The sequence below is a fragment of the Trachemys scripta genome, chromosome 11 (assembly GCF_013100865.1).
Source record: "Trachemys scripta elegans isolate TJP31775 chromosome 11, CAS_Tse_1.0, whole genome shotgun sequence".
Classification (NCBI taxonomy): domain Eukaryota; kingdom Metazoa; phylum Chordata; order Testudines; family Emydidae; genus Trachemys; species Trachemys scripta.
In genome coordinates, this window is record NC_048308.1 from 56454531 (window position 1) to 56477689 (window position 23159).

Genomic DNA, 23159 nt, shown 5'->3' on the forward strand with positions numbered 1-23159 from the left:
TCCCACTGGCCCCCCGCCCCCACCCCCACCCCCCCCCCGGCCCCCATCTCCTGCAGGGCCGGCTTTAGGCCAATTCCACCAATTCCCCCGAATCGGGCCCCGCGCCTAAGAGAGCCCCGCGCCCAGTGGCAGGGCCACCGGGGTGGGGGCAAGTGGCAGAGAATCCCTTCCCTGGCTAGAGGCTCCTTTTTAATTTTTACTCACCCGGCAGCGCTCCGGGTCTTCGGCGGCACTTCAGTGGCAGGTCCTTCACTTGCTCTGGGTCTTCGGCAGCACTTCGGCAGCAGGTCCTTCAGTGCCACCAAAGACCCGGAGCGAGTGAAGGACAAGCTGCCGAAGGCTACGAGTGCCGCCCGGTGAGAACAAGCCCCACATGTTTTTTTACATGTTTTTTTTTATTTTCAGTCATCCCTGCCGGGGCCCCATCAAAACTGTTTGAATCGGGCCCCGCACTTCCTAAAGCCGGCTCTGATCTCCTGCCCCATCCTCCCAGCATCCCCTCGGATCCCACCTCCTGCACCACCCCGCCTCCCAGCCTGCACAAACCTCCTTCCTCCCACTGGCATTTTAAAATGTCATTAATGTTTAAAATTTTTAGATTAAACCATTTAAAAATTAATCAGATTTTTCTACCAATTTAAGTTTTTTATATTTAACAACTGTTCATTTCGGCTTAACCCAATTCAGCAACAGTGCCAGGTGTGAGAGCGCTGGCTGGAATGGTGGGGGAGATAGAACAGCTAAGCCGCAGAACACCGGAGAGGCTGGGCTCCGTAACTGATGGTGTCAGGAATCAAGCAGCGAAGATTTGGAATTGGGAAAGCAGCCATGTGTGTTCTAGTGTGAACGTGTGCTGAGTTTGTATCGTGTGGTTCTATTGGGATTTGACTGACTGGTAGAGAAGTGATGACTGAGGGCTGGTCTGTGCACAAATTTGCCCCTTTTAATTGATAGATCTGCACTTGGAGCTGGGGATGTGCTTCCCAGCTACAGGAGATGTACCTGCTTTAGCTCTCTAGCTAGTGCAGTAAAAATAGTAGTGTAGCCAGAACAGACAGTGCCAGTGGTAGGAGGGGCTTGCTGCCCTGAGTACTGCCTAGGGTCTCTGATAGGATCATGCTTGTGGTGCTGGCCCTCTTGCTGTCCTTAGTTAAAAACAAGTCCTTAGGTAAACTTGTGTGTGTAGAAAGGCCATGGATCTATGCTTTCTTGCAGCCATCTTGTTTATAAGTGAAGAGGGTGCTGCAATATGTGGGACCGAAGATTGGGGGAGTTGGACTGTCTGAAGAGGAAAAGGATGTAAGCAAAATTTGGGGGGGGGAGGGGTATGTAGGTAGACATGGGAGAGAGAGAGGGTAGGCGGAACACTTTGTTTCTATTCTGGTTCTGGGAAGTGTTGTTTAGTGGTTAGCGGGGAGATGGACCAGGACTCATGAATTATATTTCCCACCCACCTACACACACGGCAATGCCCTGCTGATTTCTCCCCGAAACATGCACACCCCCCTTTACCTGCTGACTGCCTCCCAAGTTTTAGTGTTCATTGATCATCTCCCACTTTTCCTTTTGTCTTTGTATGAAGAGAGCTGTGGTAAAAGTCCTAAAGACGACCTGCTGCCAAATTAAAGTGAGTGGTCCACTGAGGAACCCCAACATGTCCAGGAGAGAAGGGAGCTGGCAGTGAAGCAGAAAGCATATTATTCTCCCTTAAATGTAAGAGAATTGTATTAATTTCTCTAGAACCCTGTTAGTTTCACTCCTATTAAATTCTATAGGACTTTTTCATAAGGGAGGTTTGAGAGTAGGAAGGAGACTCTTTGCTTTCACATTTGGTACAGAACAGCAAACTAGCTGCATAGTGGTGCAGGGGATGGGATGTGCACTCTACAGCTGCCACAGTGCTGAGAACTTTGGCTTCCAGGTGATAATGTCACTGCTGGTGTTTTTCAACCTAGGGGCAAGGAGAGCAGCCATTTTGGCACCTGGGCAGAAAACATTTTCAGTGCCCCCCTCCCCCCCAGTGGTTGGGCCCCCCCCCCCCCCCCAAAAGCACACAGCACCACAGTTTGGTGCCACCCTTGCTCACCTAGTCCTAGTGCCAGCCTTGGGGAGGAGCACCTTCTCCTCCTCCTTATCATCATGGGAAGTGGTGGCAGAGCTCCCATGATGGAAGCCCCAGGGCAGGAGGAAGTCTCACTTTTTTGTCCTCTCCCAGCCATGGCAAGTTGTAGTCAAGCTGCAGGGACCAAGAGCAGCACCTTGTTCTCTTTCTACCCCCACCCATTGTAAAGACACTGGAGCTGCCCATGGTTTAGAAGTGAGAGTGAGTGATCAGTGGGGGACTCTTCTCTCTCCTGATCATGAGAAGAGGAAAGAGCAGATCTTGCCACACTGCTGCAGTGTGGTGCATGCAGGAAGGAGTTAGGCCGTCTGCTGAGTATTTGGCTTCTGATGGTTTGGAAGAAATATTTGGCCAACACAGAGTATCAAGGATGCTGCTTAGTGCCTATTAGAAGCTAAATTTCAGTTCTCCCCTAGCACCAGTGCCATTTGATTCATTACATTGGACTCTTCTTTTCCTTTCCATTCTCAGGTTGTAAAGTGTCTCCTAAAGAAAGCCTCCAGTATGGGTGATGACATAAAGTTTCGCCAGCAGCTTCTAGTCATCGATGAAAACCTGGGAACTGAAGAAGTGGAGGCCCTGAAATTTCTCTGTAGTGACTTGCTCTCCTTCAAAAAGCTGGAAGCTGTAGAATCAGCTCAGGACATCTTCCAGCTCCTCATGGCTAAGGATTTGCTGAATAAGGAAGATACTTTCATACTAGCTGAGCTTTTGTACAGGATTAGGTGTCACTTCCTGCTCCAGAAACTTGGCTACACCAAGGAAACCGTGCAAGAAAATCTACCCTGGAAAGGGAAGGTATCTCGGTACAGGTGAGCTTTCTGGGAACTGGGTGTCTCCAGACATTTTCTGCCTTGAAAGGATGTTGATCTGTTACTTGCTGTGTGATATTTGAAAGTTGTGAAGTGAAGTTTGGTGATTAGGTTTTACAGTATGCAGATGCTCCGACTAATCGGTGACCTTTAATAATTTTTCTTGGGGTGAGGCTGGAAAGCTCAGAGCATTCTTGGGCCAACACCACATTAGAAAGGCCTGGGTCCTCTTCTGTTATGTTGTGCCAGAGGAGAGGAGTGACACAGTGTGCCATAGACTGTCATTCCTCTCCCACAGCTTTCTACTGCTGTCTCTTCCTCCTTTGCTCTGTCCCTCTCCCTCTGTGAATTCTTGGGTTGGATTGGGATGTTTTTATAGCCTCTTCCTCCTACGACAACCTAAACTTCCTCCGCTCTTCCATAGTAATTTGCTTACACCAGTGGTAAGTTCCTGACCATAACGCTTGGCTGCTGCTCATGCTCTACTACGCCAGCTCTAGCTCTCCAGCGATGCCTGCAGTCTGCCTGCTGCATGTTGACCTTTGCTGAGCAGGCTAAGTAGAGATCCCCACGTCTGCTATAGGTGAAGCAGGTGGCAGCATTGGAGGAGCATAGCAGAGCTCCCAATAGTGGGCACATTACCATCCTCTGAGCATTGCTTTGGGGGGTTATGGGGTGCCAATGTAGGATTTACAGTATGTTTACAATGGTATTTAGTTCACCTAACTGGATCTATGTCACACAGGCAGATGCTGTATGAACTGTCAGAGGACATCACCAGTGAGGATTTAAAAAGAGCCATGTTCCTCTTGAGGGACCAGCTCCCAAAGAAGCTGACAAATATGGTATGTGGGGAGAGGGCGAAGAATGTTAGAGGCTCTGATTAGTGAGACTAGGAGAGAGAGTGGAGAGCGGGTTTTGCCAGCATAAGGCATCAGCTGATTGTGTCAGCCTGTGACTGGGGCAGTAGCTGTTTGGGCGGTGGTTTATTTCTACCCGAGGGAAGGTGGTGGCTGAGTGGGGCTAGGAAGTGCAGGGCCTGGGTCTCATTTACACCAAGGACTGTTATGCTGCATTGGCTCTCTCTTGGGTTTGCTGTGTGATGGATTCTGAGGCCTTTCAAGTCCTAGAGGTCAGTAGGAAATACAATACCAGGCTAATCCCCCCAGCTGTGTTACAGCACAGCTGGCTCTGGTCTGTGTATATGGGACCAAGACACACGACATTAACTAGTTACTTGATTGTGATACAGACTATAACGTAGTTCACTGATACAGTGTGGTACTGGCTATACAAGCAGGATCAAACCAGATTATGAAGCTGTCCGTGAGCTACCATGTTACAACATGGTTTGCCCCCCAGCGCTGTGAAATGTACTATGGAGACATCTCCTTGGTAGTAAGAAGCCAGACAGATAAGAATAAGTATGAAGTGGGAAGTGTAAGGATTGTGAGGTGTTCTGTATTTCAGCAATATGTACTCCAGGAGAATCGGTGTCTTGTTATTTTTTTTAAAGGCAGGGCAGGCTTTTGTAGATCGTATTAAGATTTAAGGAGCAGGTTAAGTGCACTTGACACTGTCTCTCCTGTTTCACTGGCAGTCCAGTCTAGAGCTGCTGACCTTTCTGGAAAAACAAGACCATTTAGCACAGAACAACCTGCAAATACTGGAGAAAATCTGTATGGACATTTCACCTGATCTCCTGAAAACAGTAAACAAATACAAAATGGAAAGAGGTGAGAATTCTGAGTGGGCTGCTGTGCATGCCAGCAGGGCCGGCTCCAGGCACCAGCTAAGGAAGCAGGTGCTTGGGGTGGCCAATATCAAGGGGTGGCACGGCCGGGTCTTCGGCGGCAATTCGGCAGCAGGTCCCTCAGTCCCTCTCGGAACGAAGGACCTGCCGCCGAATTGCCGTCGAAGAGTGGAGCGGCGCGATTGCGCTGCCGCAGCTTTTTTTTTTTTTTTTTCCCCTGCTTGGAGCGTCAGAAAACCTGGAGCCGGCCCTGCATGCCAGCACATTTACTAGAACAGATTGAACTAGTTGCTGTGTCTGGTAGCTGGAGCTGCTGTGTGTGTCCTCCACATGCATTGCTTCCCCTGAGACTAAAACTGGGGCACTTGTGGTCTTTGCATATGAGCTCTGCTTTGCCGCCTCTAGTTTTTGCTACCTGCTAGGAGCAGTACTGTAAGAATATACATAGTAGCTCCAAAATGGCTGTGGCCAGGCAAAGTGGTCCAGTGGATGGGGCATGAGATTGGAAGTCTGGAAACGTTTCTTCTGTCCCTGACTCTGCCACTGACTCTGCTGTATGACTGTGAGAAAGTCACTTCACCTCTCTGTGCCTCAGTTTTCACATCTGTGAAATGGAGGTAACAAGGCTGACCCACCGTTGGATAGAGCTTTATGGTGAGTGGATGAACAGCACTCTAGAAGTGCTGTATATTGACCTGCACAGGAGGCAGGGATTTGTTGATAGGTGGCAGGCTAAACGAGTGGGTGCACATGCATGTATGTTATCTGTGGTTTACTCTCCGGTAGAGTCAATAGCTACGGCACAAAGCTTATTTCATTTAGGATCCGTAGGTTAGGAATTTGCATGTTGAAAGGGCACAATGTTTCATTTAGACAGTTATCTAGAACCAATTCTGGGAGAAGCTGGACAGTCATGTCCCCCCACTGACTTCACCTTACAGGCTTCTTATCCCCTTGGTGGAATTTCTGTACATTTGTGTTTTAAGCATCTCTTGCTAGGTGCCTCTCCACGTTTCCCTTATTAAGGAGGTTAGTTTGTGCTGAGCTGTTTCTCTTGCTTTCACAAATTTGTTTATTATGCCTCTCCTGTTAATTTCTCCAGCTCAGCAGGAAAGCAGTCTGCCAGTCAAAGAAACTGCATCATTTTCCCATCACATCTCTGAAGGACTGTTTCATTCTGGAGGTGATGTCAGGCTATTGACTTCCTCACAGGTATGCTGCAGTGAGCCTATTTTCTTCACTCTTGCTTCTGTATTGTCATTGACTGAAGTCTAGCTAAATCATCCCTTCTGATCTGAGGAAGGGAACAGAGTCTGCGATAAATGTGGCTACCAAGGACATCAAATAATTAGTGAGGCTACGATTTAGTCATAGAATCCGTGACTTTACCGGACCCCCGTGTCTTCTTCTGCTTCAGCTGTCAGCAGCTGATGCCAGGGCTGGAGGCGGGGCTGGAGGCAGGACTGTGTACCCCTGCCCTGCAACTGGGGCTGGATAGCTGGAACTGGTACCATGCAGCCCCTGCCCTGGGGCTTGGAGGGGGAGGGGGCTTCAGCCAGGTTGTGAGCCTCTGTCCAGGAGCTGCGGCCAGCTCCAGAGCGGGAGCTGTGTGCTCCCTGTGGCTGCACCCCCGCTGCATCCCAGCCTCACGGCTTCCGCCAGGGGCTGCATCGGGGGCCATGTGCCCCCCTCGCAGTGTCCGAGGGCCTTGCTGCTTCTCCCTGCTGTGGCCGGGGCTTGGCAGGGGCTGCAGCCGTGGCAGCGCAGCCCTGTCCCACAGCTGCAGCCAGCTTTGGAGCGGAGGCTGCACCCTCCCCCCCCCCCCCCCCCCCCTGCCCGAGCCCTGCAGCTTCGGCCGGGGGCTGCAGCTGGGGCCATGCGCACCTGCCTGGTGGCTGCAGTGGGGGCCATGTGCCCCCCTGTGACTTCCCAGGGATGCAGCCAGAGCTTGGAGGGGACTGCAGCTGGTGCCGCCCACTCACGTCCCGCAGCTGCAGCCAGCTCCGGAATGGGGGCTGCGCGCCCCCCATGGCTGCACCCCAGCCCCACAGCTTCCGGCGGGGAGTGCAGTGGGGGCCACGTGCCCCTGCTCGGCAGCTCAGTGGGGACTGTGTATCCCCCTCATGGCTTCCCAGTGCTGCTGCCAGAGCTTGGCGGGGGCTGCAGCCGGGGCCACACACTCATGTCCCGCAGCTACAGCCAGCTCCAGAGCGGGGAATGTGTGCCTCTGTGGCTGGGTCCTCCGCTGTGGCCGCTGGAGGCGGGGGGCTCGGCCTGTTGGTCCCACCCCTCCAGACTCTGTTCTTCCACCCCTACTTAGCCCTGACCCCGGTAATTTTTAGTAAATGTCACAGACGGGTCACGGGCTCTGTGAATTTTTGTTTGTTGCCCGTGACCCGTCTGTGACTTTTATTACAAATTACCGTGACAAAAACTTAGCCTTAATAATTAGGGTCAGAGCATCCTAAAAGCCAGTTATGCATTATTCCTCTTGAAAATATTTAGTGTTAAGAAGGGAGAAGTGTCAAAAGAGATGTCTTTAAAGAAAGAAGAACTGAATAGCTCAGGGGATTGGGAATGAGGTTAAAGACTAAGTGGTTATGGAGACTTAATTATCCTCACAGAAGCATGCTCCCTGTAGACAAGAGCGGAGGTACATTGGGCAATCAGGAAATTTGTGTTGCTGCTGTTAGTGGTGTAGCTGGTTCATGTATAAATAGAGGGCTTCGATTTCCATGGCTTTCAGTCTGGCATCTTTCACAATGGAAAAACTAGCACAATTGTTTGTTTGCTTTTAAAGCATAGTTTGCTTGAGGCCATTTTATGTTCCTGTTTCCCTCTTCCATAATATAACAATGTGAAGGCACTCAGGGAGATAAAAAGGTAACATTTAAAAATGCTAAAAAAAATGTATACACTGTAGAATAAACCTGAGGCACTCGCTGCTGCAGCATGTTATTGAAGCAAATAGCTTACTAAGATTCCAAAGGGGTTGACGTTTACACAAGTGAGAGTGGTATGTGCTAGGATACAATTGCAAGTGTTCTCAATTCTTATCCAGGGCATAAACTGCTCATCTATGCTAGAGACATAGATAGTGTACAATTAGGTGCATCATGGGACTGGAAGCCTTCCTCCTCCGTAGCATCTATTATTGTCCCATGGTTGAAGAGAGGATAGCAGAGTACACAGACAACTGTTTTGCTCTGATATGGTAATTCCCATGTTCCTGAACTGTAGGGAATTTTTATCCTGAGTGAACTGTTGGCACCACTGACATCAATAAGTTTTGCCATTGACTTCAGTGTACCCTATGTGATTGTACGGGCTGCAACATCCACTCATAAGTTCAATGGAAGTGTAGTGTCATTTAAGGACACCATATATGCTTTTTGAGTGGAGCTTCCCAGAAAATAGAACTCACTCTGCGGGCAGCACTCTTCTTTAGCTGCTCACCTCTGACGGGCTTGCTGCAGCTGTGAAATGTCTGCTCAACTGCTAAACACGTTGCTGCCCTTGGGGACTCTCAGTCTTGCCCCTGTCTGCTTCTCCCTAGCTCTTTCCAAAACACCATGTGGCACTGACATTTATCAAGTCTTTTTCTGCTAAAATCACTATTAAAATCTATTTTGTGGATTTTATTACATTGATTTTTAATGCAGGTATTCCCCTCTCCCTCCTTCATATAGGAGACCCCTATCAAATCTCTGGGTTCTAATATTTATGGTAAGTCTTTCTGGGAAGTGTTTTTATTTTTAATGTCTGTATTTCTAATGTTCTATGTTTCTAACTGGTTTTAGTTTACTTCAGAAAATTTTGAAGGCTCCATTTACAGTAGTTTTAAAATAGTTTGACTGATTTGCCTTAGGTTGGCTTTTTCTTTTCCCGTTGGCACAAGCTGGTTTTGGGGGTTGGCTGCTCACATTTAGAGAACAGTCACAGGTAATCAGCAAATCCCCCTGCTGTGGAATGTCATTTGTGACAGGGAAATAGCCAACCTGCCTCCCAGAAAGTTTAAAGAAGGGTTGGTCTGACTAGAGGCAAAAAGTCCTTAATTGTACACAAATAACATGAGATAAGGCAATAGGACTCTGTTACTGTTAGTGTAACTACTGATAAAGTCATATTGTTAATTTCATGGGCCCATGAGACAATTTTATTTTTGTCTTTCTTGCTTTTATAGACTCTGTGAGCCTGCGGGAACATGCTGGGAGTGTGCATCTCATAGCTGCCAGACAAGGTCTGTCTCAATACGTTTTTCTGTGTTTTTATTTTAAGTAGTTCTTATTGCTGGCTGCCTAAAAGTAAAGAGAGTATGAATTTACAGAGCAGGTTCAAACAGATTTGGAGAGTTCCTGGAATGTCACTTGAGCAGTCCTATCCTTTGATAGGATAACGAGCCTTGTGGATAAGGGTGAAGCGGTGGATGTGGTATACCTAGACTTTAGTAAGGCATTTGATACGGTCTCGCATGATATTCTTATCGATAAACTAGGCAAATACAATTTAGATGGGGCTACTATAAGGTGGGTGCATAACTGGCTGGATAACCGTACTCAGAGAGTTGTTATTAATGGTTCCCAATCCTGCTGGAAAGGCGTAACGAGTGGGGTACCGCAGGGGTCTGTTTTGGGACCGGCTCTGTTCAATATCTTCATCAACGACTTAGATATTGGCATAGAAAGTACGCTTATTAAGTTTGCGGATGATACCAAACTGGGAGGGATTGCAACTACTTTGGAGGACAGGGTCATAATTCAAAATGATCTGGACAAATTGGAGAAATGGTCTGAGTTAAACAGGATGAAGTTTAACAAAGACAAATGCAAAGTGCTCCACTTAGGAAGGAAAAATCAATTTCACACATACAGAATGGGAAAAGACTGTCTAGGAAGGAGTACGGCAGAAAGGGATCTAGGGGTTATAGTGGACCACAAGCTAAATATGAGTCAACAGTGTGATGCTGTTGCAAAAAAAGCAAACATGATTCTGGGATGTATTAACAGGTGTGTTGTGAGCAAGACACGAGAAGTCATTCTTCCGCTCTACTCTGCTCTGGTTAGGCCTCAGCTGGAGTATTGTGTCCAGTTCTGGGCGCCGCATTTTAAAAAAGATGTGGAGAAATTGGAAAGGGTCCAAAGAAGAGCAACAAGAATGATTAAAGGTCTTGAGAACATGACCTATGAAGGAAGGCTGAAAGAATTGGGTTTGTTTAGTTTGGAAAAGAGAAGACTGAGAGGGACATGATAGCAGTTTTCAGGTATCTAAAAGGGTGTCATAAGGAGGAGGGAGAGAACTTGTTCACCTTAGCCTCTAAGGATAGAACCAGAAACAATGGGTTTAAACTGCAGCAAGGGAGATCTAGGTTGGACATTAGGAAAAAGTTCCTAACTGTCAGGGTGGTTAAACACTGGAACAAATTGCCTAGGGAGGTTGTGGAATCTCCGTCTCTGGAGATATTTAAGAGTAGGTTAGATAAATGTCTATCAGGGATGGTCTAGACAGTATTTGGTCCTGCCATGCGGGCAGGGGACTGGACTCGATGACCTCTCGAGGTCCCTTCCAGTCCTAGAATCTATGAATCTATAAAAGTACTATGGTCTATTGCCCTGGCTTGGAGGGACAGGCCAGTCGAAGGAATAACAAGAAGAGGGCTTATTTTGCAGCACCAGACAGTCAGGCACTCTTATGCGTAGGCAGATCATCAGTCTCTTCAATCCCACTCCTGCTCCCCTCCCTGCCACACACACAGGCTCTCCCCTGCTCTCCCCAGGAAGAATCCCCCCTTTCTCAGCCCTTCTATCTTCTGCATATCACCAAAAAAACCACACCTGCTGCCAGCCCCAGCACTCTGGCAACTGCGTGTGACTGTGCTATTTGCATTTCCCTAGGACAGTAGCATGTTGGAGAAATTACAGTAAATCAAGATAATTAATCAACAGGGAGTCGAGGATTGGGGGGGTATGGGGGGGTGAGGTTGCTTCTTTTCACATGGTACATGTATTGCTTAAGTAGACTCAATCTGAGCTACAGGATTCCCTTAGTAGGTGTACAGTGGGAGACAGCTCTAGAAAAGGCAAGGGCGGGGGGAGATATTTCTTGCTCAAATAAATGTAATTCTGATTGTTCTACTCAGCACAAATGTCACCATGAGATTTCATATTTGCCTCAGTGACTGAAGGTCAAATTGCTGTTTAGAAGTTTAAAAACAAAAAAAATCATTTCCCCCCCTCTAACTACCAGATCTCTGAATGCAGCCTGGAAATGAGAGTCAAACTGGGCTCTTCCCTGCTTCCGCATCATCCCCTAAAAAGATTCTGTAATTGGATTTAAGGGTGTGCCTACACCACAACTTCAGCTATCTTTGGGGACTCCCTTAGAACACAGTTGACCCCCAATCTAGTGAAAAATTCTCTTGAAGATCCATGAGGCAGAATCCACATCCACACTCTCCTAGAGCTGTGTTCATTCTGCAGTACTAATAGGAGTAAAATTTTATTTGTGTCAGTGAAGTGTGTGAACAGATATGACCTGGAATACACAGGAGAGCTGCTGAGTAAGACAATGGAATTTTGACTGTCATTTTTCTTTTAGTATAATAGCACTTTAATAATCATGAAAACTGCTGCATTTTAGTAGAACTTAGTTTTGGTGCATCTACAGACAGTAGATTTCATCCCCTAAACATTTTGTATTTTTTTTTTTTTTTTAAGATGACAAAGCAGTAAATGTTATGCAAGGCATCTCTGAACTAAGCCAGGAACAACCTGCGAGAATCAGCAACCCAGAAAGCAAAACAGAGGTTTGAGGCAATCGCCTAAATACTTTCCTGACTCTAATCAATAACTTGGAGAATTTGATTCTCAGCTTAAAAAGACAGTGCCAAGTTTCCACTGTTCTTAATACCTTCTTAGAACCCTGAGGTATTTTCTTTCTCTCCTTGTACCATTGGGCAACCATGGAATTCCCCCTCTTGTCTTCTTCCCTGTGATGTGAATGGAGTTTTGGTGGGAAAATTAACGCTGCTGTTTTTATTTAACCACTTCAGTTCCTAGAATTTCTTATACCAAAATATTTGTGTTGGTGCATCAGCAACATCAACTGATATCTGCACTGCTCTAGAAATGGTGCACTTTGGCACCAAAGGAGCACAAAGCGCTGACCCTGATTCTGTTCCCACTAAATTGGGAGTCACTCCATTATAAAGTCAATAGGGTTAAACTGATGTAACTGGGAGCAGAGTCAAGCCTGCTGTTGTTGAAGACTCTCCTGATAATTAGTAGCTCTTAACAATCTTGGGGATGAGTTGTAGATTTAAAGAGACAATTTTTGGAGTCTAGATGACTTTTCAGTTTTTACCATAGTCACATTGGAGACTAAGGCCTTGGCTACACTTGCGAGTTACAGTGCAATAAAGGAGCCCCAGGCGCCCTTGCTCACTCCCCGTCCACACTGGCAAGGCATGTAGAGCGCTCTGTCTCTGCGGCTACAGCGCTGCTGGTACTCCACCTCAGCGAGAGGAATAACGTTTGCTGCACCTTGGCTACAACTCCCGGGCGTCAGTATGAACGAGGTGTTGGGTTACTGCGCTCTGATCGGCCTCCGGAAACATCCCATAATCCCCTTAAGTCAAGTGGCCACTTTTGTCATTGTTTTGAACTCCTGTAGGAATGCGGATATGCTCTTTCAAAGCTCCGTTTCTGACAGCCGGCATGCAAGCCATTAGTGTGGAATGCTGTGTGTGAGAGAGAGGTGGGGGGAGAGAGACGGGGTCTGAACTGCCCCCCAAAACCCCACTCTCTCTCCCCCCACATATACACAACACACTCAACCCCTCTACCCCCATTTGAAAAGCACGTTGCAGTCACTTGCATGCTGGGATAGCTGCTCATAATGCACTGCCGCAAGTGCCACAAATGTGGCCACGCCAGTGCACAAGCAGCTGTCAGTGTGGACAGACTGCAGCACTTCCACTACTGCTCTGTCTGAAGGCTGGTTTAACTCTCAGCGCTCTACACCTGCAAGTGTAGCCATGCCCGAAGAGCCAGCCCTAGACATGTACCAAACTTGTGGCCTCGCTTGCCCCTGTTCTGTCAGTTTTCTTTCCTAGCACATGAGTAAAAACTGCGTATGACCCCCCACCCTGAGAGACAAATTTGGGGATACATGTGTCTGTGGCTTCACAGTGCCAAGGGTCCAAGACAGCCCGCCTGCTAGCTGTGGAAATAATCTATTCCTGTCCCCTCATGACAGTTATCCCCAACTCCCTACCAACTGTAGAATTCTGTTGCTAAGCCCTGCCCGAAGTGCTAACCTTTTCCCCCTCAGAGTCAAATGTGCTAACAAGTTACTGAAGTCTGCCTGGGGCTCCACATCTGTCTTCTCATACTGGATGACACTCCTGAGGCCTAAATTTTCAAAAGTAACTAGTGATTCTGGGTGTTTGTTTCAAACTTTTGGGTGCCTAACTTGATACACCTTAAAGAAGCCTGATTATTAGAGAGTGAGTGTTCAGCATTTCCTGAAATAACCAGCCTCTTTGAGGTTTCTCAAATTGAGAGCCTGAAAAATTGGAGCATCCAAAATCACTGCTCACTTTGAAAATCTTGGTCTGACTCTGTTATGGGCTGAGTCCTTGCCTGACTAGTAATTATTGTAGACGGTACAAGAATACCACGTCTAAATTTTGCTTGGTAGTCGTACCTTTTATCATACCTATTATATAAGCTGTAAAATAAAAACGTTTCATTTACTAGAAGTCTGTGGCTTTTAAACAAAGCTTAACAGCACTGTGTGGTACATTTTTAGAGCAGTTATATGGTAAAGGAGTTTGGTCTCCCTTTTCTTCCCCTAATGGTATGTACCTCCCATTAATGCCAAATGGAAATATATGCATATATCACAGAAGACAATATATTTCTTCAGGGGGGAGGGTACAGCAAAAGGGGCATCCCAAAAACTCTAGGCAGTACAGGAGATTGAAAACCCCAGGGAGGTTACAGAAATAGTAACCTCACAGGTGGATTGTATTCTTGAATCTAAAGGCAATAGATTGTCTTCTTAAAAATAAAATTCCTTCATAAAAGCTGTGAGCTTCTTTCTCCTTCCTGTCAACAGAAGCTGAAGACCTATAAAATGGATGGGCCACACAGAGGCTATTGCCTCATTATTAATAATTTTAGCTTTACTGGGACTCTTCAGAACAGGAGAGGATCTGATAAAGATGCTGGTAAGTCACTTCTGGTTTAGGATCTGCTCTGCCTCTTCATGGATTGTACTTCTAATGCCCGTATAGGTTTTATTTGCTCATATTTTAAGTACATAGTTATAAGCAGTGTACACTCATAGAAGTCAAATAATGCCACTTGTATCACGAGTGGGGGAAAAAATGAAATATACCATTGATTACTTGACAGGAGTGAGTTTGCATTGGCATCTTTATCAGTGCAACCAAACTGTGTAATTCCAAAAGGGTGTCCAAATTAAAACTTCTCCAGGAATTACTATAGCTAAACCGATGGTAAGAGAAATATGTTAGTTTTCTTAGAGCACTGAACCCATTATTGTATTAAATGTGACATCTCTTTAATTTAACTATTAATAGTTCTGTCTCTTATTTGCAGAGGCTTAATGTAAATTAAGCTAATTCACAGATCAAAAATGCCTTCAAGTTGTGATTATCTCTTTGAGATGAGCCCAAGATATAGAGTTCTTCAGTTATTAACAATGCAAAGATTGTATTGTTATAATCTTATATAAGACATATTACTGAATGTGCATATTGCGATAGTGTTTAGAGGCCATCCAGGTTGGGGGCCCATTGTGTTACATGCTGTACAGACAAAAAGAAAATGACAGTTCCTACCCCAAAAACCATGTATGATTATACATCCAAGTCTTGGGGTGCTTTAGCCACATTGACTACAGTTGATCTATGCTAGTGCAAGTGAGAAAAATATCAGGCCCTTTAGCTCTTCTTGTTATGTAGATAATTTTGTAATGGACTGTCCTTTTTGTTTGTTGTTTGTTCACTTACTCCCTAAATCACCAAATTCTGTAGTATTCCAGGGTCTCCATTCACTAGTATGAATGAGCAGGGTTCTACTTGGAGCAAACCCAATCTGAAATTCTGCAAGGAGTGCCCAATGTTTACCAAGAATCCCAGTTTTGATCATCCAGTTGTGCTGGTTGCGCGCACACACACACACAAGTGCCTGTAGACCTCAGGCCTTGCTTTATGAAACTCTGGCCTGAAAAACTCAGGCATGTTTGAGCCTCATAATTGTGCTGGGTTTGAGTTCATTTATCCTGTTTGGTCTCAAATCTACTCTAGCGTGTGTGTTTGTTTGCAGGTGCCACTTTGTGTGAAGTCAGTTACTCTTCAGCTTAGCTTGCATAGTGATTTTATATTATGATTATATTATTCTCCAACCCTCCCCAGCTTTTATTTATTTATTTTTTTAATAACAGAGATGTTGGCGCAAGTGTTTACATGGCTTGGTCTGGATGTGAAGACTTATACTGATAAGACATCAGTAGAAATAAAAAATCTCATGCAGGAATGGCGGTCTTCGAAAGATCACAGAGACAGGGACTGCTTTGTGTGCTGTATTCTATCTCACGGAGAGTCGGGATTGGTCTATGGGATAGATGAACAAGAAGTAACAATCCGCACTATCATGTCCTACTTCACAGCCAGACAATGCCCACAGCTGGCTGAAAAACCCAAACTCTTTTTTATCCAGGCATGTCAAGGCAAAGAGATACAACAGGCTGTCTACATTGAAGCAGATGCACAGAATCCTGACTTGCTTCCCATACAGCAACTAGTCCCCCCTTCCGAAAGCATTCCGGAAGAAGCTGATTTCCTCCTTGGCATGGCCACAGTGGGTGGTTATGCATCTTTCCGCCACGTAGAGCATGGTACTTGGTACATTCAAGCCCTCTGCAATAAGTTACAGCTCTTGGTACCAAGGTAATACTTCTTTGTAGCTTGAGGGTGAAACCTTACTGATAACATCGGGCTGTATACATAGCAGGTTATTGTGTGGCATGCAGGGGGAGAGTGGGGAGAAGCTGCAGCACGCCAGCTTGCTGTACAGTAACATCCCATGTAGACGCTGCTACATTGCAGTGAAAGTCCCGGAGTGCGGATTGGTGTACTACTGCTTGAAAGTGTAATATGCCAAGTGCTATTCCAGGATTTTACTGCGCTGCAGCAGTGTCCACATGGGACTTTACTGCAGGCAAGATGGTGGACTGCAGTTTTTGACCCTGGCTTCCTGTGCAGTAACTTGCCTTGTAACAAGCCCCTATACCCCAGTGGGTGAAGAAATGGGAGTGATGCTGAATCTTAGCTCACCAAAGGCAGGCCTAAGTTTAAGGGCTTGTCCACCCACAAACCTGCACTAGTTTTTTTTAATTGGTGTAAACTCCTACGTGGACACACATCAGTTTAAAACTGGTACTCTGTTTAGCTTGTCTCTGTAAACTTACGTAAATGTTTGCAGCGCCAAGGTCTTAGGGATGATCTGAGGAGGCTGGGTTTTAGTTTTACCAAACCAAACTCAAAACTAAGGCTGCTTCAGGTCCAGGTTCTCTTTTTGAGTGGGTTCAGATGGATGTATTTGGTTCCACCCAAAACACAGACCAGGCGGATTTTGGATCTGTTTTTATATGAATGGCCAAACTTAAGGGGGTGAGGGATGTTTTGAATGAAGCAGTCTGGCTTTGTCCCATCTGTTAGATACCTACACAGTGTCTTCTAGATGCTATGGTGGAATTATGGAAAACACTAGTCTTACAGTATGTGTTTCCTTGCTGCTGTGTGGTGTTCAGTTTGAGCCTTTGTTATAGTAAGGTGCATGATGTGAACATGAGTCCAGCCATGAGGAACTCTGATTGGGTTTGCCTTCTGTAGAGAGTGGCAACACTGGGGGCCAAATTTCATCCCTTGTGTAACCTCACTGACTTGGATGGAGTTACAAAGGGGGAATCTGGCCCAAGAATTCAGATTTAGGTCATTACTTTTCTTTTTTTATTTCATGACTGTATTAAGGAAGAAAAGAGAGAAAATGTGCTGTGGATAAGCTACGGCATCAGAGGGTCTTTTGGTCCCAATTTTACGCACATACAAGAGACAAGATGTCAGAGAGAATGTAAGAATACTTGCAAAAGGGGTGTATTAGTAGTTTATCATCATCTACACCCAAAATCTTTAGTTCCATTTCCCTATAGCTCTTACCTCTCAGGCACATCCAGAATTTCCTAGGGAGGTAGGCCCCCGCCTATACCCAATTCTCCCCCGTGTGCCTAGGGCTGGAAATGCTAAGGTCACTGCAAAAGTGAGAGGAGATGCTTCCAAGACTGGTGGGTAACACTGAAGTTAAACTCACCAACGAGTCTCAAACTCTGCTTCTGATCCTCCACTCTGTTTATCAAGAAGCTGAAAAAGAAATTACATAGCCCCCTTTATTGCATTCCAGTTTCTAGGCTCCCAATCAGCACATAGGTCCAGTACAGTGAGAAATTATTTCAAAACTTTGTTCACCTATACAAAAGGTTCTTCTGACCCCAAAGGGTCAGCCACATTACAAGGTCAATAGGAGTCTGGCTCTTACCCAAAATACCACACTTCCAACCAATCCTTTAGTGTCTAAAACTACAGATTTATTATTACTCCTGAAGGAATTCTGCGCCAAAAATTAAAAATTGTGCCAAAAAAGTGTGCACACGCTATTTTAAAATTTTGCAAATTTTATTTGTCAATAAATAAATGTGTAGGCTCTAGCATGGCAGTGGGGAGCACAGGCCATTGGCTGCACAGAGGTGAGAGATCACCCTGCGGGCCCCCCGTCCCCTGTCTGGGATATGGACTCGGCAGTAAAATTGCACCTGACCCTGACACAGCGCAAGGACCAGGCCTTCCCCAGAAATACCCTAGGGCCCTGCCCCTCCATACCAAGCACACTAGATGTAGGCAGGCAGGCTCAGCCCAGTAGGATCCAAGTGTGGAGGGGCTTAGTGTGGGGAGATCCAGGTGTGGGCGGCTTGGTGGGGGGTCTTGGTGGAGGGGAGATCTGGATGAACAGGTTCAGACACAATGGGACTCTGCAGGGGGTCCCAGGTGAAAGTAGTTGGGGCTCAGCAGAGGGTCTGGGTGTGGAGTGCTCAGCAGGAGGGGTCCAGGTGCTGGCTTGATGGGTTGCGGGTGCTGGCTTGGTGAGATTCAGTGGGTGGGGATCTGGATGTGGGGGGCTAGTCAGGGTAGTCCAGGTCCAGGTGGGATGAGGTTTGTTGGGGTGGGGGTTGAAGTGCAGGGGGTGGTCTCAGTGCAGGGGTGGGGTCCCAATGCAGGAGGCTTGGTGGGGGGGTCTGGGTGTAGGGGGGCTTTGGATGCAGAGAGTGATGCTTGTTAGGGTGTGGGTTTGGGTTCGGGGGGGGTCAGTGCGGGGGTCTGGGTGCAGGGGCTGATCTTGATATGAGGTGGGTCCAGATGCATGGGGATTCGGCAGACGGAAGAGCAGCTCCCTGTACACTGACCCCTGCCCCCCATGGCTGAGGAGGGATGGGAGCTGGAAGTGTGTGTGTGTGCGGGGGGGGGGTTGGGCAATGCTTCCTGCAGCCAGAGAGGTTTCTGGGGGTGGGTCTGACCCAGCCCTGGCTGCTCCTTGCAGAGGAAGAGGAAGTCCTGTCCTCCTCAGCCCAGCTGGGACTAGCAACTTAGCCTGGCACAGGGTAGGAGCAACTGGCTGGGGTGTCCCCAGCCTCCCCCCCCCAATGATTTACCTCTCCGCTAGCTGCCCCAGGTGCCCAAAACAATGAATCCGTGCTGCTGGGGAGTGGCGCATGACTGCTCTCGCGGCTTCCCTTTGCTTCCCCATCAGAAAATAATTTTTCTGTGGGGAAGCACCGAAATCTGCTGTGGACATGAATTCTGCGCACATGCAGTGGCGTAGAATTCCCCCAGGAGCATATTATAAAGAAAAAAGAACAAGAAGAGAGTTGTTAAATGATAAAGCACTCAGATACATACAGAATCTTCAAAGTCCATCTATCAGGTTCCTAGCAGTATTGGTGAGTTTGCTGGCTTGAAAGTTCCTCTGGAACACATCCACAGCTTGGTTGGATGGGTCATTCAGGCCCTTTGTTCAGAGCTTCATTTGTAGAAAAGTTACTCCAGTGGTAAGAAGCATGAATGAAGACAAAATGGAGATGATGCAGTTGCCTTTTATATTCTTTTGCCATGAGGCTTGTACTTCCTGTGTCCCAAACACAAGCTTCACAGCACATGGAAAAGCCTTAGAGTACTTTGTCCATAGGCAGGCCCCTACATGACTCATCAGATGTAGTCCCTGGTCTTTCAATGGGTTTATTGTACAGCCGATGTCCCTGGGTGGGCCATCAAGCAGGCTAGACAGCGCTGATGCCAGTCTGTCTGGGGGTGTCACTCAGATGCACAGCACAAGTTTGAAATACAGATATACCCTACATATCTATAACTCGTAATATAAACGTGATACAAACAAATAAGCAAGATTATCATACTTGGCAAATGGTAAGGTATCTGCAAAATTGTTATATGGCATATCTGGCATGACTCATTGCAATTTTACAAGTCTAGACCCCTCGCACTGCCAGCAGCCACTGAGAGGACTGGTTAATTGGAGTCATTTGCTTGCAATGTTTTTCTTTTTTTTTCTCTCCCCTTGTGGCAGTTCATTCTGTCACACCACTATTGTGTGTGTGTGATTCTGTGTGTTAGGTGCATGGGACATTATTCTACTACCATTTTGAGGTCAATGAGAGAGTTGCTGTTGATTTCAGTGGGAGTAGGATTGTGACCTCCATAGTCTTGAAGCCTCATACTGAATTCAGAAAAGTGTTTAGTCTGGTTTAGTGTGTTTGTAGAATACTACTGCATGTTAAGAGTACAATGTTGCAGATATGTACTATTGGCATTGTTTCTGTGAATCAGGGTTAATGATAACACTCTGATTAATCAGAGAGTCCGGTGGCACCTTATAGACTAACAGATGTATTGGAGCTTTCGTGGGTGTCGGATGCATGTATTCACCCATGAAAACTCATGCTCCAATACGTCTGTTAGTCTATAAGGTGCCACAGGACTCTTTGCTGCTTTTACAGATCCAGACTAACACGGCTACCCCTCTGATACTTAATTAATCAGACATTCTGTCTTTTCTCTGGCTGTAGAGGTGAAGACATCTTGTCAATTCTTACTGAAGTCAATGAAGATGTGAGCAAACGTGCAGACAACTTGGGGAAAAAGAAACAGATGCCCCAGCCAGCCTACACCTTGAGGAAGAAACTGATATTCCCAGTGCCTAGAAGTCCACCCCCATCACAGCAGCAATAGAATTTTTTGTTTCTTTTCATTCACAATCCCATCTTGCATTCAATACCATCCAGTACAGCCCTTGGATAAACCAGCGCTCTTCTTATTAAATCAGGTGGATGGTAAATGATTACCATCCAGGATGAGGTCTTCCTGAAATTGCTAACACATGGAGCTAAAGGAGAGTATGATGGGCCAACTGCTCACAATGTCTGTTTGCGGAAATGATTGGTGGTGGTGGTGGTGGGGTTTGCTGGCAATGTGAATATATACAGATTTTTGCAAGCACTTGTAGGTTTCTGCAGGTGAAATAGGTGCTGCATCCATTACTGTGGACACAATAGGTGCACATGGCTTTCCATATCTACACCAGAGGGGTGTTAATGGTCTGCTTTAAGCCCATTGTTCTTTTCTCTGTACATTAATGATTTGGAATCCTGCCAGTGAGCTCTCCTATCCTGTGGAATAGTCTCCCAAATCAGAATGAACAAGACATCAGCAAATGTAGTGTAGGGAGCTAATCCTACAATGGCAGGTGGACACTGGTCTATTCCCTCTCAAATTTAAATGACTTACTCTTTGTGGAGCCACTAGATTCCTCATGTAAAGCATTTATTAATCCCACAGTGCATGCTGTTGCCTTAAAACTGGATGTTAATTTGGTATGTGGTTGGTTTAGCATTCCTTGTCCAACATCAAATAGTTCCAGAAGCACAAAATCTGCATTATTGCCTCCTGTAGGAAACCAGCTTTCTCATTGCCTTATCGTGGTTATGGTTCGACATGAAAGAGCTGCTGATTATCATTTATCTGTCAGATGGGGCATCTAACACTGCTGTGGACACAACAGGTTTTGGTTAGCTTTGTTTTTAAGCACAAAGGTCTACAGGGATTAATTTCTCCATTATTTACAAAGACCACCACAAATGTGGACATATGAGAAATGGGTGAGAGCTAGGCTGGAACAAAACTCCTGTCTTTGGGGTCAGGGTGACTATATCCCCTGTTCCAATGAGAGTAGACTAGAGTCTGTGTAAAATCCACCTTGCAGGACTGTCCTGTGAGATTAGAAGTGAAATTCAGTGTATAGTAAAATCTTCAGTGGTGCATCTCTTACCTGCAGGTCTTTTTACTTTGTTTCTTGTCCAGGAGTGTTAGTGTCCTCATGTGGTGACTAGGGTGTATGGCAACATAAATGGAAATTTAATTGGCAAAAATTCCAGTTGTTGTTAAAACACCAACTTACATTTCTATAGCTGCTTCCATTTCAAAGTGCTTTGCCAACACTATCCATGCAGAGCTAGCTCCATCAACAAAATACAGCCACCTCGGGTTTAGAAGGCAGCAGCCAGCTTTGAATAGCAGTAGCATGGGTTTTGGGGAGAGGGAAACTTTTGGCCAAGAAGAACAGGGCAATTCCCTAGTCCCACAAAACATGCAGTGGGATTTTTAGCATGTACATACAGCAGACAAAGCCTCAATATTTTTTAGGGTCTCAATCTGAGACTCCTCCTATACAATAAACTGCATAAAACTCATCTACCTCAAAGGCAAGTAAGGTCAATTGGACCCTGCTGGGATATGAATCTGTGGTTTCAGAAATGCTAGCTATTTCAAACTTTATGCTCCGATAAATCATCCACTCCTGCATGTATAATAAAATGCTGCTATTTTAATAAAAGCTGGTAACATTTACTTTTCTTGGGAGTGGTGTTTTGGATTGCAAAAACTATGCTGCTGAAAAATAATCTTCCCCACTTCACCCAAAAGCAAGCCTTTGAAGTGAAGGATTACGGCTGGGATTTAAGAGGCCTGCGTTCAATTCCTGGTTTTGCCTCAGACTTCCTGTGTGACATTGGGCAAATCACTTAATCTCTCTGTGCCTCAGTTCTCTGTCTATGAAATGGGGGGATAATAGCATTGCCCTACCCTCTGCTGGTATGCGGGGGATAAATTAACATTTGTGAGGCGCTCAGATAGCTTCCCCCCCCCAAAAAAAAGTATCTAAATATCTAGACAGATAGACCTGGATCTCAGGCCACAAAATTTAAAGAGAAGATACTTAGGAATAAGCAAGGACCCAATCCTGTAAAGTGCTGATGCCCCACAAATCCCTCTGAAGTAAAAGGGAATTGAAGGGATTCTCCACCTCTCAGGATTGGGTCTTTATTTGCTTTAGAGGCAGAGACTTTCTCTCTATCTGTAGGTTCCATGTACTCCAGGGCGCTGTAGAATGAATAACCCATGCTGAAGCCATTTAGGAAGCTGGTGCACTCTGTCTCCTCAGGCTGCCTTAGCAGCTCCATCACGCCTTCCTTACTAGCTTCTACACCCTGAGCAGCTGAGCTGAGAGAAAGCCAGCTTCAAAGCTCTTTCCACACTCTTCCCCACCCGTCATTTGCTTTGCTCTTCTGACTTGTCTTCCAAATGGTTTTTGGGGGGAGATTATCAGAACTTTTACCCAGGCTCTACTTGACTCTTCAGTGCTGATGATGCGTTCATTATGGATAGAAAGGTCTCACAGGCTCATTCACACTAACCACAAACACCAAAAGAGAAACATTTCCTAGTCAGAGATGGACCTGCTCTGTTGGTAGGTGGTGATCCTGCTAATGCCTTTGTTCTCTGGAAAATAGCCTTCCCTCTGGGACTCCTTTAGTTCCCTAGTCACCTTAATCATGACTAGCCATTCCTCTGGCCAAACAGGTATGAAAAGGGTTCTGTTTTCAGTGCTTCCTTTAATTAGCCAGAAGAATTGAGTATGTTATCGCCACTACGTTTCCAAGCATGCTAGTATAGAGAGGAAGGGCCAGTAATTAAACCCTGGAACTGCATTGTGGTGGGGCACACAAGCCTACTACTGGGGTAGAAACTTAAATAATTTCTAAAAGGTTGTATATTCCACCAAATTCATTCTCTCTTTCTTATGCCTGTAGCAGAGCTGCTTCTGATGGGTGTCTCCAGTTAGAACAACTTTTTTGGCCCAGTTTTGAGTTTGTGAGATGGTCTTCGGCAGGGGTCTCAAAGTCCTGGCCTGCAGCCATCTGCGGCCTGAGAACCTCCCCACTGCAGCCCATGGAAACGTTTTTAAAAGTTCTTTCATCTGGCCCTCGT

At 46.2% G+C, this 23159-nt stretch overlaps 1 protein-coding gene across 2 annotated transcripts; it reads left to right on the plus strand.

The window, feature by feature from the left end:
* Positions 1-632: 632 nt before the first annotated feature.
* LOC117885051 (caspase-10-like) lies at positions 633-21745 on the plus strand. Of its 2 annotated transcripts, none has more exons than XM_034786144.1 (12): positions 633-830; positions 1583-1713; positions 2594-2934; positions 3680-3779; positions 4535-4670; positions 5790-5899; positions 8377-8413; positions 8871-8927; positions 11401-11489; positions 13805-13916; positions 15158-15662; positions 19904-21745. In XM_034786144.1, the coding sequence occupies exons 3-12, from the start codon at positions 2627-2629 to the stop codon at positions 20064-20066; spliced, it is 1617 nt and encodes a 538-aa protein (XP_034642035.1). In that variant the 5' UTR covers positions 633-830; positions 1583-1713; positions 2594-2626; the 3' UTR covers positions 20067-21745. The 2 variants fall into 2 exon arrangements, with proteins under 2 accessions (XP_034642035.1, XP_034642034.1); XM_034786143.1 differs by lacking the exon at positions 633-830 and adding an exon at positions 874-1299.
* Positions 21746-23159: the final 1414 nt, after the last annotated feature.